We start from the raw sequence: 13,431 nt of genomic DNA on the forward strand, positions 1-13,431 counted from the left end.
ATGAAAACTAGATCTAGGTTCACTGTAGCATTTTGAAAGGAAAAAAAAAAATGGAGAGGACTGGTACTGAACTTCACCACTGTCCTGGTCCACCTAACCCGGAGGGTTTTGTGTGGTTTCATAACAGCATTATTGACCGGCATGAGATGTGACCTTTTCATAGCACAGTAGCGGTCAACTTGTTACTGCTCCCAGAGGCATGTTTGGGCATGTAACGCTCCATCTCCATCTGCCTGAACGCTCCCCGGTGAGGGCTGGAGGAGCTGGGCAGGAAGGAGATGGGTGGCGTGGCGCGAGAGGCCGGCATGAGCCTGCGGCCCAGCGCCTGGCCTGGCGTCTCAGGCCCCTTCCTCGGCCTGCACATAAAAGAGGGATCTTTTTAGTGCTTTACATAAAATACTTTTTCTTGGCTAAGCTTCCAATGGCTGGGAGTGGCAGTTCTCTAGCTACCTCAATTTGATACTTAGGAAAGACTCTCACTTGCTTCAAAATTTAACAGAGGAATTGTTGTCCCAATCCACATAGGTATCTTTATAGTGTGGTTGTAGCATGTTATGTAAAAGTCACCTCAGCCCACCATGAATCCAAGCCTGGATTTAGAAAGACTGCTTTTGAGATCTAATTCTTTGACTTAAAAGGGCAGCTTTGAATAGCAAAACAAACACATTTTGGTGTTGTTTTTTTTTTTTTCCATGGAGACATTTACTTTCCAAGGTTTTTAGGGTACACTCCACTGTCCTACTTTTGTAAAAGTTATAAACATAGGAAAATAAACATAGATAGGAAAAAAAACCCCAAACCCACACTTCTACTTTTCAGGAGAGGGTCGTTTAAAAGAAGAAAGTTATTTCTGATGTAGGAAAAACTATTCTATTTAGTTCTTATTATTCCTGTAAGCTAAGCAGTAATTCTTACTAGTTCTTAGTTTAGGTTTTGCTGTAGGACTCCAAGTTACACAGGTCAGACCTGGGTACCTTCAAAGCTACTAAGTTTGTGCTACAGAAGTATTAGAGAATTCTTTCCAGAGACATGCCTGCTGTTGATCTGAAGTTCACTTATAAGTTGCTGCAGTGGTTAAAGCATGTTGAAAATATGTCCCCACTTATGGCTTGAGTTCTTCTAATAGATTAATTTTTCTTAAAGCTTTTTTTCATAAAATGAAGAGCATTTCTCTACCCTTCTGGACATCTTGCCCTGTATATATACAGACAGTGCCAAGCCACCCCTGAACTTCTTCACTAAATTTAGTATCTCAGGTCTTTGAGTTTCCAGTTTCCAATGTTTTTCCAAACTTGTTTTGTTCTTGTGGCATGTCTATCCATCTTCAGTTTTTCTGCATTCTTTTTCAGGTATCTGTACTAGAACACGTTACAGTATCCCAAGAATATTCTGTTTGGTATATGCATATCACCTCATTACTGTTACTTAATATAACCTTGTTTATAGATCCAAGGGTTTTATTAGCCCTTTTGGTCCTGGTGTAATCCTAGGAGCTTATATTTAGATGTCTGTCGTCTGCTGTGATCCTAAATCCTTCGCACAGCCATTGGTTTTCACAATGTGGTTCTTCAGACAGCAAGCATGGCCTAAATTTCTTGGCTTAAATCCAAAAAAGCACTTAAATTCAGGCATATATTACAAGCTAGAAATGGTGTTCCTCTTGGTTCTCCAGCCATAGGGACTTAGTAGTCTGTCATCCAGGAACTCTCAGTGTCCAGGTCAGTTGATCTGACCTGCTGGACTATCCAGCATCAGGAAACACTGTGCAAAATGCTGCGTGGTGCAGATTATCTGCTCAGTAGAGGTGCAACAAGCATGAAATGCCTCAGGTATGCAGAACGTATTGCAAGCTGTCATAGGTAATGTATTACAAGCTGTCATAGGTTATGTGCTGTAGGGTTCCTTCATGTGTGTCCAGCCAGGTGCGTCTGGTGCAGCCAGACATGGCAGACGTGGTGCACGTATGCACTGCTGTCTTGTCTAAGAAAGATGGGCATCAATGTGGAAAACCCGGGAAATCTCATATTGCTCATCTCTCCTTGCCTCAGTGATGGCATAAAAAGAAGCAAAGTGCTTTGCTGGTCTGAGGCATTTATTTGTCAATATCTGATGGCTTTTGGCTACATGGCTTATATTGTTTGCATGCAATTTATCTCAGCCTTGCTGCGAAAGATGGAGATTTTATTTCCAATGTGGTAAATAACTGTGTCAGCAGAATAATTGAACTGTGTGTGTATTTCCTAAATTAAATATTACTTGTTTACTTATTTTATAGCTCTCTGTGTTGTTTTAAATGATGTGTACTTTGTGATTCAGGAAAGTACCTTTGAATTTATGAAACCTCTAAGCATATGCTTAACTTAAGCCTCATGCTTATAATCAAGAATGTGTTGTTGAGGTGATGTCCTGAATCTAGGACTTAATTTCTAGTAGGTCTATTTATTACAGAAAGGCATATTTTAAGAGGAGAAAAAAGGGATAAGTCATCTGCTAGTTCCAAAAACCCTGAGCTCATTTGCATGAAAAAGATGTGAGGCTCTCTGTATTGTTATATAAGAGATAGTAGAGACCCCTACATTTACCTAGTGTAGCGCTCCTTATCCTCAAAACTTTGTAAAGTTTTATTCTCCCATTGTTTGTTGCAAAATCCCCTAAAGCTACAGATATGCCTTTTTTTTTTTCCCAGAGAATTCCTTTGAAGCTTGAATTGAGCTTAAACACATTTAGAATCACAGTTTTCTCCTCAGTTGAAAAATGCCCATCACATGGTTTCACAGCACTGCAAAGAAGCAGCAAAGCATGTTGCACAGGCAATGCCGAAGGCTTGCTACACAGAAAACTAATCAGAGACATTCCCTCACTATGTGTTTCCAAGCAGAGCACGTGGATTAAGTGGTCCATTTTTACTCCCCCAGGGGTTTGGAATGCGCTCCCTAAGTTCCAGGAGGGAGCAGAACCGGACTGCTTAAGCATCTTCCCTGATTTCTTTCTGCTCCCAAACCATCTGCTTCTCTGTGATAATAGTCTTCTGCTGTTCGTTAACCTAGTTAATCCTCTGCCATAAGCTGTAGTAATTTATGCTGGATGTTTGGGTTTCACATGGTACTAATGGTATCTAATGAACTGTGGCTACAGGAACATCTGTTCTATACAATAGTTAATTTTTTTCTTTTTTTAATCCCAGTGATTAGATATACAAAAAATAGTTAGGAGCTCTTCAGGCTGCGAAGATTAGAACTCGAAACTTCAGTACTGAAATAGGCCAGATTCAATGTCACCCATGCAACTGCAATTTAGCTCCCACTTGTTTATGCACTGTTGGATATCGATGCTTGTTATTATTTGATGCTTCTTCACAGAATACTTGCCAAGTGGAAAAGGGGCTGAGGGAAGGTTGAATGGGACACCTGTAAGACTGCAGTATCCTAATTTAAACATAAAACTAGAAGTTAGAGAACATCTCTTTATTTAGTTTTATTTGTAGTATTTATGATACAGTTCAGCAACATGGCAGAAGAATCTATGCAGGAATTCATTTAAAAGTAAGAAAACAGCAAAAATTGAAACTAAGCCATGAATATTAATGAAGGCTATGCTCCAGAATAACGTGAGTGAGAAATGGAATATGCTAAAACCAAACAGTAATATACTTTTTGTACTTAACAAGGAAAGTAAGAGAAGTGCTACTTAATTATAATGTTGCAGAGCTAACAATGCAGTAGAAATCCTAGCTTTTTCTAATTTGAGTGCTTAATTTCTCGGTCCAAATATTGCAGTGATGCGGTTTCCAGATTTAATATCCTTGTATTTATTTGTTTTTAGCAACTCAGAAGGCAAATAAAAGAAAGACATTGTGAAACTCCCGTTGTGAGATCTTAGTGCTACTAACATGCCTTACATTTTCTATAAAGTTGCTGATTGCATTTGGAGTCACCTCAGCAGTGCTAAATCATGTCAACAGTTTACTCTTACCTCCAGTTGTCATTAAAGTTCTCCAAGTTTAGGAAATGCATTTGGAAAAGCAGAACAAAAAAAACTCGTGTCCCTGTATGAAAATGTCACCTTATAACAGGCATAGCGTTAAAAATAAAAACCAGATTTTCTTCAGGCTTGAACCCTTTATCCTTCCCCTGTGGGACTCTAAAGGAGCTATTTAAACTCATGTGATCATGCAGTTAAAGGCTGGGCTGACTCAGCAAAGTGTTTAACTATGTGCTTAAATTCTGATGCGATCAATAGAATTTGAGCATGTGCTTAACTATTATGTTGAAAAGAGATGGATTTACAGTCATGTTTTAAAGCTAAGCATGTACCAATGTAGGCCCATAATACGTCGAAGCAAGTCAGAAGAATTCAGGTTATAAAAGCCCTACCTTTGGGTTGACTGACTTCATAAGTAAAATATTTTTTATAGAATTTTTATATATCTTCTAAAATACAAAGCACAATGCTATAGTTATTATGGTCTGTGAATTAACTAGCATAGGATATTTTACATGTCTGTCAGTTTAAAATACTTATGCCAAAATTAAGAACGCTTGCAGCTAAATACCTGAATGTATGTTTTCTACTCTTGACAATAGTTTGCTTTTCTTTAGTTACTATAGTATTTGAAGTCAGAGCTGTGAATGCTATCTTTAAAAATGCAGCTGCACATATAAGTTATGAGCATGTATGGGTACCTAATGCCAGGATCCCACACTCCATCATTTTCCGTATTCTGACGTGTTTTTAAATTATTCCTCCAGTGTTTCCCTGTAATACTAGACTTGATTATTTTGAGGTGCTGAATCACTAAACAGAGTCATGGTCTGGTTGGCTCAAGGGCATAAGCAATTCCACTTTTTTATTTACTTCTGTCTATAAAAAGCTTTTTCTGCCTTAGAGAAGATTTCTGTTTCTACTGGTGATCCCCCTTGCACTTGTGTTAAACGTCTTCTGCCCTGCACTGTCAAAGTGCCACCTCTTTCCCACAAAAGATTTGGGTATTTTTATTTTCAAAAGAAAAATGTTCAATGCTACCAGATTGTCAGATGTCAATAGTGTCGATGGTATGTGTGATGTTCACCCCGTCTTGCAGCCTGCCGGTGTCTGTCCTTGCCCCTTTGCAGAGCTGGGTGTACACTGTCTGCAGAGCTTCCCCCCTCCCCTGGGGTAGTGCTCCTGGGAAATTTGGGGGTAGGGAAGAGAGAAGGCAAGGAGAGGGGCACGTTCAGCGGTGATAGGTGCTAACTTGAGGATCCTGCAGGGCAAACCCCATTGTCAGCTGCTGCAGTCTCTGTCTGTCTCGGGGACAGATCTCAGCTCTCAACAGGATCAGGTCATTTGGCACATGGAGGAAGCAAAGGTTTTGCATGTGGAGGAGACTTGAGCTGCAGACCTCCCAGGTGCCATCGAGTAGCCAAAAGTCACAGGAGTGTCACACTACTTTGTTAATGTGAATCTTTTCTCCGGTAACATAATAATGAGAAGTTTGGAAAAGTTGTAGCACTTGGCTACAATCTATCATATTAGTTGATGGGCAAACAGCCCATCCTCAGCCAACAGGCAGAACTGAGCCTCAAGTACTGGGCAGATTCTTGAATCTTCACTAGCAAAAGGTGCTGGAGAGAGTACAGAATTTGGTGGATTTCTGGGAATCTCCGAGGTGACCCACTGCACTGGCTTCTTGATTCTGGTGAGGAACCATGTCCTGGCACCCACTGATGCTCCCCTAGAGCAGGGACGTGGAAGGGGACTCGTAGTTTTGGTAGGTGAGTGGTCAGGGTGCTGTAGGTAGTGACAGGCTTTGGTCCCCTGTGTAACAAGTGTTATAAGGCAGAACAGGACCCAGAGAAGTTTCATCTGTAATGGTGAAATGAAACTTATCTGTGTGTATGTGTGTTAATCAGCAAACAAGAAGCGCAACTTCTGGCATATCATTTTAAAAAATAAACTTCATGTAGTATACATGAAACCTGCCATGGCACAGAGAAACATGGTGGTGTTGTCTGGGATGCCGTCAAACACTGCTCTGCTGAAAGCACATCATCTTGTAAAACTGAGAAAGACGCCGTGCAAATTGCCTAATGCTTCTAAAAATAATTATGAGCTGCGAGCTGCTCAGCCCCTCTCCAAATTTTAGCAAGTCAACCGAATAGTGCATTGTCGGTAAGCGTGTCTAACGTGCTGTGCCATAACTGGTGACTTGCTATAAGAATTATATCAAGCATGCTAAATAGGGAAAGGCTGCTTATAACTGCACACACAAAACCCAGTCCCTCATTAGCATCTGCCCCCACCTTCTGCTCTCCCCCAACCCGATTAGCTTCAGAAATCTCTCCCGAGGCAGCTGCAGGTCCTGCCGGGAGCAGGCAGCAGCCCGGCTCCTCCACCAAAGCCAACTGCGGCGTAGCCAGAGAAACAGGCAGCAAAAATAGAACGGCAGGATGGCTGCGTGTGGGCGAGGCAGAAACCACATCGCCAGCAAAACCTCCCAGCGTTATTTTGGGACCGATACAGAGGCTGTGGCGTTTTTGCTCGCTTTTCACAAAATACTCCCTGGGGGAGGGCAAGGAGGGATTGGGGCGCAAGTCCCAGGCAAGGAGTGTTTCTGACCCGCTCCCTGCTTGCCTTCCTCCCTCCCTGGCTTCTCCCCACTGAAATGGGCTGGGCAGGGAGAAGGGGTTAATTGTGCTCGAGGCCGAGCGGCGCAGGGAGGACGGCTGGTGGTTTGCAAGACAGAGACTGGACAGCTGTATTTGCTGTGGTATTTTTAAACGCATTAATGCAGGCTCCAATCACCCAGCCATGCTTGACCTATTTTTGGCTCAGGCCGGCCATTGTTCTATTTCTGCCGCTGCTGGGCCACGCGGGTGTCGATTCAAATGCAAATGAGCTGTCGCTGCTGCTCCCGCCAACTTCTCCGGCCGCTGGCCGAGGGAGAGCGGGCAGGGAGAGCAGCGGGGACAGCAACGCTGCTCCGGGCTGGGGCAATTCACACTAAACCCGCGGGGCCTCCCGGTCCCTGCAAAGGGGGCTTATTTGGTTTGATGGTTTGTAAGAGGCTGTGTTTCCCCCCCGCCCCGCCAGAAAGCCCGAAGCACAGAGATATTTCTTCATTTCTTCTTCCACCTGCCGTTGGCTGCCCGAACGCAACTGCTCCAACTCGGCGGCGCGCAGCCCCCCGCGCGCTCACGGCTCCCTTCCGGCAGGTGGGGGCTGCCCAGAGGCGATTTGGGGTTTTTTCCCGTCTCCCAATAGATACTTGTGCAAAAGCTTAAACATTGCTAATTGCCGAAGCGTATTATCTTACAACCCTCGCTGGAGGAGGTAGGACCACAGAGGGTCGTGCCCGACGCCCCTGTGCAAGTGCAGTGATGAATCTCTCGTGTAGCTGAAGTGCAGACCAGTTGGAATATGCTGCAGACAATTTACGAGAGTGAATCGTGTTTTTCCTCAGATGGGGTTTCTGGACGTGAACAGCTCTTGGCTCAGCAAAGAATGCACAGTATGATCAGCTCAGGTAAGAGACAGCTCCGTACCTCGGACTTCAGTGGCCGACCGGGAAAATACAGCCTAGTGGGACAAGAAAACACCCCTCCTTTAAAGAAGTGACTTTATTTTTTGGGGTTTGATGTAAGTTGTTAATTAACTATGGTCATATGTTAGATAGCAGCTGCTGCTTTTGCAGAGAGCTTGTCTCCTTCAGTCTGCTGCTCTCCAGCCAGAGTGAAATGCTCACAACCGAAATCTAGTTTGGGATTCCGTGTTTGTTTTGTTGCGTGGTTGCAAAATGGGGCTCACGGTACAGGCTTATTCATAGAGAGGCTTCCTCAGACAGCCCTTGTCAGGAGCCTCAGTTAGAGCCCCTCGTAGCCAATGCTGCTTATATGTCTATTGTAAACAGGATTTGGTCTTTCTGTGAGTTTCCTTTTCTCCAGTTTGCATACAAAGGGAGTTTAAAACTAATCCCTTTCTTTTTTCACTAGAGCGTTACTTTAAAATGTCTTTAATATGCATGGCTTATTTTGTTACTTTAAAGATATTTGTGAACCTGGCACTGGTAGTCATATGTAATGACTCACTGAGATGTAAATTGGATGTGTTTTTAAATGAAGGTATTTCAAAGCTGCTCTGAAACAAACACTGGGCTTTACCTCACGCATTTGAAGCTACCGTTGTATTTTCTCGTTTCTTTGCTAGCCATGTTGGAGACCTGCAAATGATGTACTGAGAATGAATTAAGTTGGAAGAATTGTGGCAAATGAGATAAAATGTCAGTTTAGACAGGCTAAAAATGTCAAAATTTAAGGTTAGTCTTGCCCATTCTCTGCTAAACTCTGTGAATTCCAGTCGTTCTTACTGGGCTGAAACTGTCTTTTGAGGCACAATGTTATCTGGTTTATATCTTTTTAATCCTAAATTTCTGACTTTGTTTTGCATAAAGTTGGCTTTGTAGAGAATCTATATGTAGAATGCAAAGTGAATTGTTTACATGTACTTTAGTCTTAGTTTACTCTTCTTTTTCTTTCTCTTCTTTTTCTTTCTCTTTTCCTCTTTTTCTTTCTCTTTTTTCTTTTTCTTTTTCTTTTTCTTTTTCTTTTTCTTTTTCTTTTTCTTTTTCTTTTTCTTTTTCTTTTTCTTTTTCTTTTTCTTTTTCTTTTTCTTTTTCTTTTTCTTTTTCTTTTTCTTTTTCTTTTTTTTCCTTTTCTTTTTTTCTTTTTCCTTTTCTTTTCCCTTTCCTTTTCCTTTTTTTCTTTTTCTTTCACAAAACTTGACAGTGATTATTTATGTGTGTAGACCACAGCCTCTTCATATATTGCCTGTTTTAATACACCTGTTGAGCCCATGCTGGTTTGTTTTTTTAAAAATCTGTTTCTTTTCCTGCTTTATAGAAAAAAAAACTTGGAAGTTTTACTTGTGTTTCTTTCTTACATACAATTTTAGAGCAGACTTCTAGTTTCAGATGTGAAAATAAATTGTGAGAGATTGTGTCAAATAGTAATATCTTTCATGTTAGAAAAGACTTAGATATGTCTTGACTTCATGATTAGTGTTTTTCAATACAGAAAGCCAAGGCTACCTCAAAATGATTATAGACTGAAGGAGGGGATGAGAGACTAGAAAGTTATTATGTGCAGGTTAAAATAATGACAGCACCTAAGGGGAACAGAGAATTCTAACTGGTAATGTTTAAGATTGGTGATTTTTCTGTTCCGTTACAAAGGTGCTGGGCTGGTTTGTTTCCTTCTGGATCTCTCGAATGTACTATTTCTCTAACTTCTTAGAAGAGATGTTGATCACCAGTTACAGTTCCTTTGTCAAGGACAGAAATCAGGTGAAAGACTTGTTTACGTGTATGAACAATGAAGCTCTAGCAAAGACGGTGGGTAAAAGCAGAAGTTTCTCTGAAAGTGTTAACAGTTTTGCAAAGCCATCTGTAGTGTCCACTTCTTGTTCAGGAAGTACTGCTTTTCTTTGGTTTTCCTGAACAGCTCAGCAGGTGTCCAGTGTTTTCATATTGGTCAAGGAGATACGATCAACTGCTTCTCCTCCCTCCTGTTGGTTTGTGGTGGTTTTTTGTTTGGTTTTGGTGTTGGTTGTTTGGGTTTTTTGTGGGGGGGGGGGGGGGTTTTGTGTTTGGTTTGGTTTTGTTTTAATTTTTTTTTTATACTCTGACAAGTTTAAATTAGCTGTACACAAGTGAAAATCTGGGGGTTTTTTGGCTCACTGTGCTACCTTGTAACTGCCAACTAATGTTGCTTGACTAACAGCAATTTTCTCGTTTGAAACACAAGAAAGGGAGGTAATTTTCTGTAAGTTTATAGCTCTGCTTTTCTTCACTGGAGACAAGAATATCGTGTAACAATCGTTCTTTAGCTGATGTTACATTAGGCCCATATAACAAGCACAATTTCCCCTGTAGTACCAGGTAGAATAGAGGGGGGGTTTTAGACTTAAAAAAAAGCCAAACAACTTAGTCAAGAACACTATCCAGGTAAAAGATATTTAAATATATATTCTGTAGAATGCAAAATGCTTCACAGTGTTTCTGTTGGCCTTTAAAGTACACAAGTAGACTGCAAGTAGTTGTTATTGGACACAGTCTGCAGTTTAATTCATGTCACGTGAAGCCACAAGGCCTGGTGCTGCTGTCGATTACCTTCAGTTCCCTTGAGTTCATGGCCTTGCAGGATCAGGCCTGGCAACTTTTCAGGTATTGTCTCCCTCTATGCTGCATATAGGGGAGAAAGAAATAGCCAGGGTATGATGTTCTGCTCTAGTGTTTGGAGTAGCTGGCATCAGTCATTTGAATTTTGCTTATTGGAGTGTCCTTACTCTAAAGTCGTCTTCACTTACACGTATGTGACTTTTTCTCAAGTTAAGAAGTTGCACATATTTAAGAAAAGAGCAGATCCATGGACATTTGCAGTCTGCACCCTTGATATTCTTGAAGTCTTTGAAGCAAGCACAACTTAAACACTCAATGAATTTTTTAGGCTTGCTAGTTTCCAGATGCAACAGACGTGTTATGCAACTCAGACTTTAAACTGGGCTGCACTATCCCCAAAGAGGACAGATTCAATGGCCAGTGAATATGTATTCACAAAGAAAACTCTCTAAGGAATTGCTGACAATAGCAGGCATAGGAAATACTGCTGTCATGTGAAGCAGTTCTTCTGGTATTCCCTCAATTACTGCTTTGCCTGTCTCCATTCCTGCTTGTAAATCATACTATGAATGAAATGATCTGGATAGGTACCAATCAAAAGTCTAATTATGAATGGAGCGATCTAGATCGGCACTGACTCAAGAAGCTGTGTAATTTACAGACACCTACACCTTACTGCACAGAGCAGTTTCAGCTATCTTGAGAAGACTGAACTAGATTCTCCCATATGGTACTGTTGTTCTGAAATGCAGCAGTAAGTGCTGTGCATCTCTATTTAAGAAAATGGTGCTGATGTATTCTTATTTGATACCACAATTATTTTAGTTTCATGATTTAAAAAATGGATTTGGTGTCTAAATCCTCTTATTTAGCTGGAATTACTATTTAACTATGCTGTCGCTTTTTATTTTACCCAAAAAGTCTCAACTTCCCTGTGTGTGCAATGCTACAGTGGACCCTAACATTCAGCTGGCCTCTTATCTCACCACAATATAATAAACTATAAGTACTTGGAAAAAAAAAAAAAACACAAACCACGTTTGGTGAAGCACAGTCCATGGCAAGAACACTCATTCAAATGTAGTCAATAACTAATGCAGGGCTACATTACTCGATTAGGTGTTGGGTGGGTGAAGGAGAAGAAAGAACCTACCCAGCCGTGTTATCTGTAGATGTGGGACTTGAAGAAGTAATGCTGAGTTCATTAACTTCTGGTGATTTAATATACTTTACTGTTTTTCCAAAGGCTAAGGTTGCTATGTTTGCTTCACTGGCCATATTTTGATGTAAAGCCTTGCACTGGCCTGCCTAAGTTCCACCTTGGCTTTTATTGGATAAGGCATCCTCTGCTTCCTGCCCAAAGCTGTTGTGTTGAAAAATCAAGAGTTCAAGGAGATCTTGAGCTTAAAGCCTTGGCTCGTCACCAAGTTGACAGGTGACCTGAGCAAGTTATGCAATCCTGCTTACATCAGCTAACCCTTCTGTGAAATACACAAAATGATACCTGTCAGGTACAGAAATCTATACAGCAAAACTGTTCTAAAGGGAATATAATGGTTCAGAATGATTAATTTGATTGACTACATCTAACTACAGGCTTGCAAAACACCTGCAATTTCACAAACGTAGTAAGTGAATGTGGTTGCAGTATTTTATTCTCTGCGCCAGTCAGGGAACTCAAGCTGTGTTACTTGGATATAAATGACAGTCAATGTTACATGCATCATGTTGGATGTGGGTTGACAGGTCCTCTTGAGTTATCTTCCCTCAGTAAACCCCAAGGTACAAAATCAATCTCTTATGTTGTATCTATCGTGTGGCTGCATGACCACATATACACATTTGTACATATGCATTTGTATTGCCTTCAGGGAAAATTCTTTCATATTTGCTCTCCCTTTTTTTTCCTGGACACACAAAACTTTCACTTGCTCAACTGTTTCTGTGGAGAGATTGCAGAAAGCAAATTCATTTAAAGGTTTGTTCTGATACTAATGAAAAAAATGACATATCTGAATCAGGTAAACTTCTTACAGATACAAAATGTTGCAGATGTGGTATCTCAGGCAATAACTCTTTGGAGAGGGCGAGAATAGATATGCTAAGCTTTTACTCTGTCATTCCTTTCAAAGTAATGAAAAAAATTGAGTGTGAAAATTTCAGTTCAGGGAAGTTCTGGAAAACAGCCGGAAAGGCTTTTTCAGTGCCTGTCGTAAAGGCTAGGTAGAAAAAATCTAGTGCTTTGTAGTAGTAGCTGAAGTATTTGAATTAAATATTATGGAAGATTAAGGTCTTGGCCTTAACAATTAATACAATGAGAAGAGACAAGCCACACAGACCTGCAGGTCTCGTGTAGTTAAAATCTCACTGATTTTGAGTAGAGGCTCTCCCCAATCATGTATGCTGGACAAGGCATTGGTTATGAATTTAGTTGAACAAAAATGTGGTAAAATGGAAGGAAGCTGCTGCAGTACAGACCTATGCCGCCAGCTTCATGTGTCCTCTAATGCTATAGCATTGCTTTGTTTTAAAATTTTATTTTATTTAAGTCCCAGCTTCTGGAGCCATGTGATTATCTGACAATCTTACTTTGTATTAGAAGATATTTTTATAGGTTGTGGGAGAAACCTGGAATAAGAATTTCAAAGTACAAGATAGACAAGAATAGCAAGTTGCAAAAGCTGTAAAGTACATAAAAAAGAATGCAGAACATAATTTTAAAACTTCTTTGAGCATCTTTCCTGATAACATTAAACACTGCATTTAATACAGAGGTTCATTAGTAGTAGCACCAGGACAGTGGCTCCTTGGTGTGTTGAACTAAATCACTGTGTTGGAAAATAACTTTTTACTTCAACTGTTTATTATTTTAGCTGTTCGGCTTCATTACACCTATAGGTTTGCACTGCACTCAAAGGCACATGGTCTCAGCCAGTCTCTCCTGTAAAACTGCATACGGAATCCATTTAGTTCATTGAAGTTTGGGTTGGGTATGAGGAGCGTTTGTAGCTTGAGCTTCAGTCAGACCTCTCTTTCTGTATCAACTGCCCAACCTCTTTCTTCTGCACAGTCGTTGCTGAGAAAGCAGAATACTAGATTGTCTGCAGATAAATCTGTATATACACATTAATTTCAGGTTTTGGTATAGAGGATGGGGAAGGTTTCAGGTGTCGTTGGATTTTTAACCTTTCCCAAATACTGTTGTGGGTGGGTTTTTTTGTATGGTGGGTACAATCCAAAGTATTGTAGAGGAACTAATTGGCAGATATTATTGTTAA

General features: G+C 40.8%; 1 protein-coding gene across 3 annotated transcripts in view; it reads left to right on the forward strand.

The window, feature by feature from the left end:
- Positions 1-6,904: 6,904 nt before the first annotated feature.
- HDAC9 (histone deacetylase 9) overlaps positions 6,905-13,431 on the forward strand; it is a 280,108-nt gene continuing 273,581 nt past the window's right edge. For all 3 annotated transcript variants that reach the window (XM_065627268.1, XM_065627266.1, XM_065627267.1), the window contains exon 1: positions 6,905-7,504. In XM_065627268.1, the coding sequence (XP_065483340.1) occupies positions 7,399-7,504 (106 nt within the window). In that variant the 5' untranslated portion in view covers positions 6,905-7,398. The remainder of the gene's footprint in view (positions 7,505-13,431) is intronic.

The sequence above is a fragment of the Caloenas nicobarica genome, chromosome 2 (assembly GCF_036013445.1).
Source record: "Caloenas nicobarica isolate bCalNic1 chromosome 2, bCalNic1.hap1, whole genome shotgun sequence".
Classification (NCBI taxonomy): domain Eukaryota; kingdom Metazoa; phylum Chordata; class Aves; order Columbiformes; family Columbidae; genus Caloenas; species Caloenas nicobarica.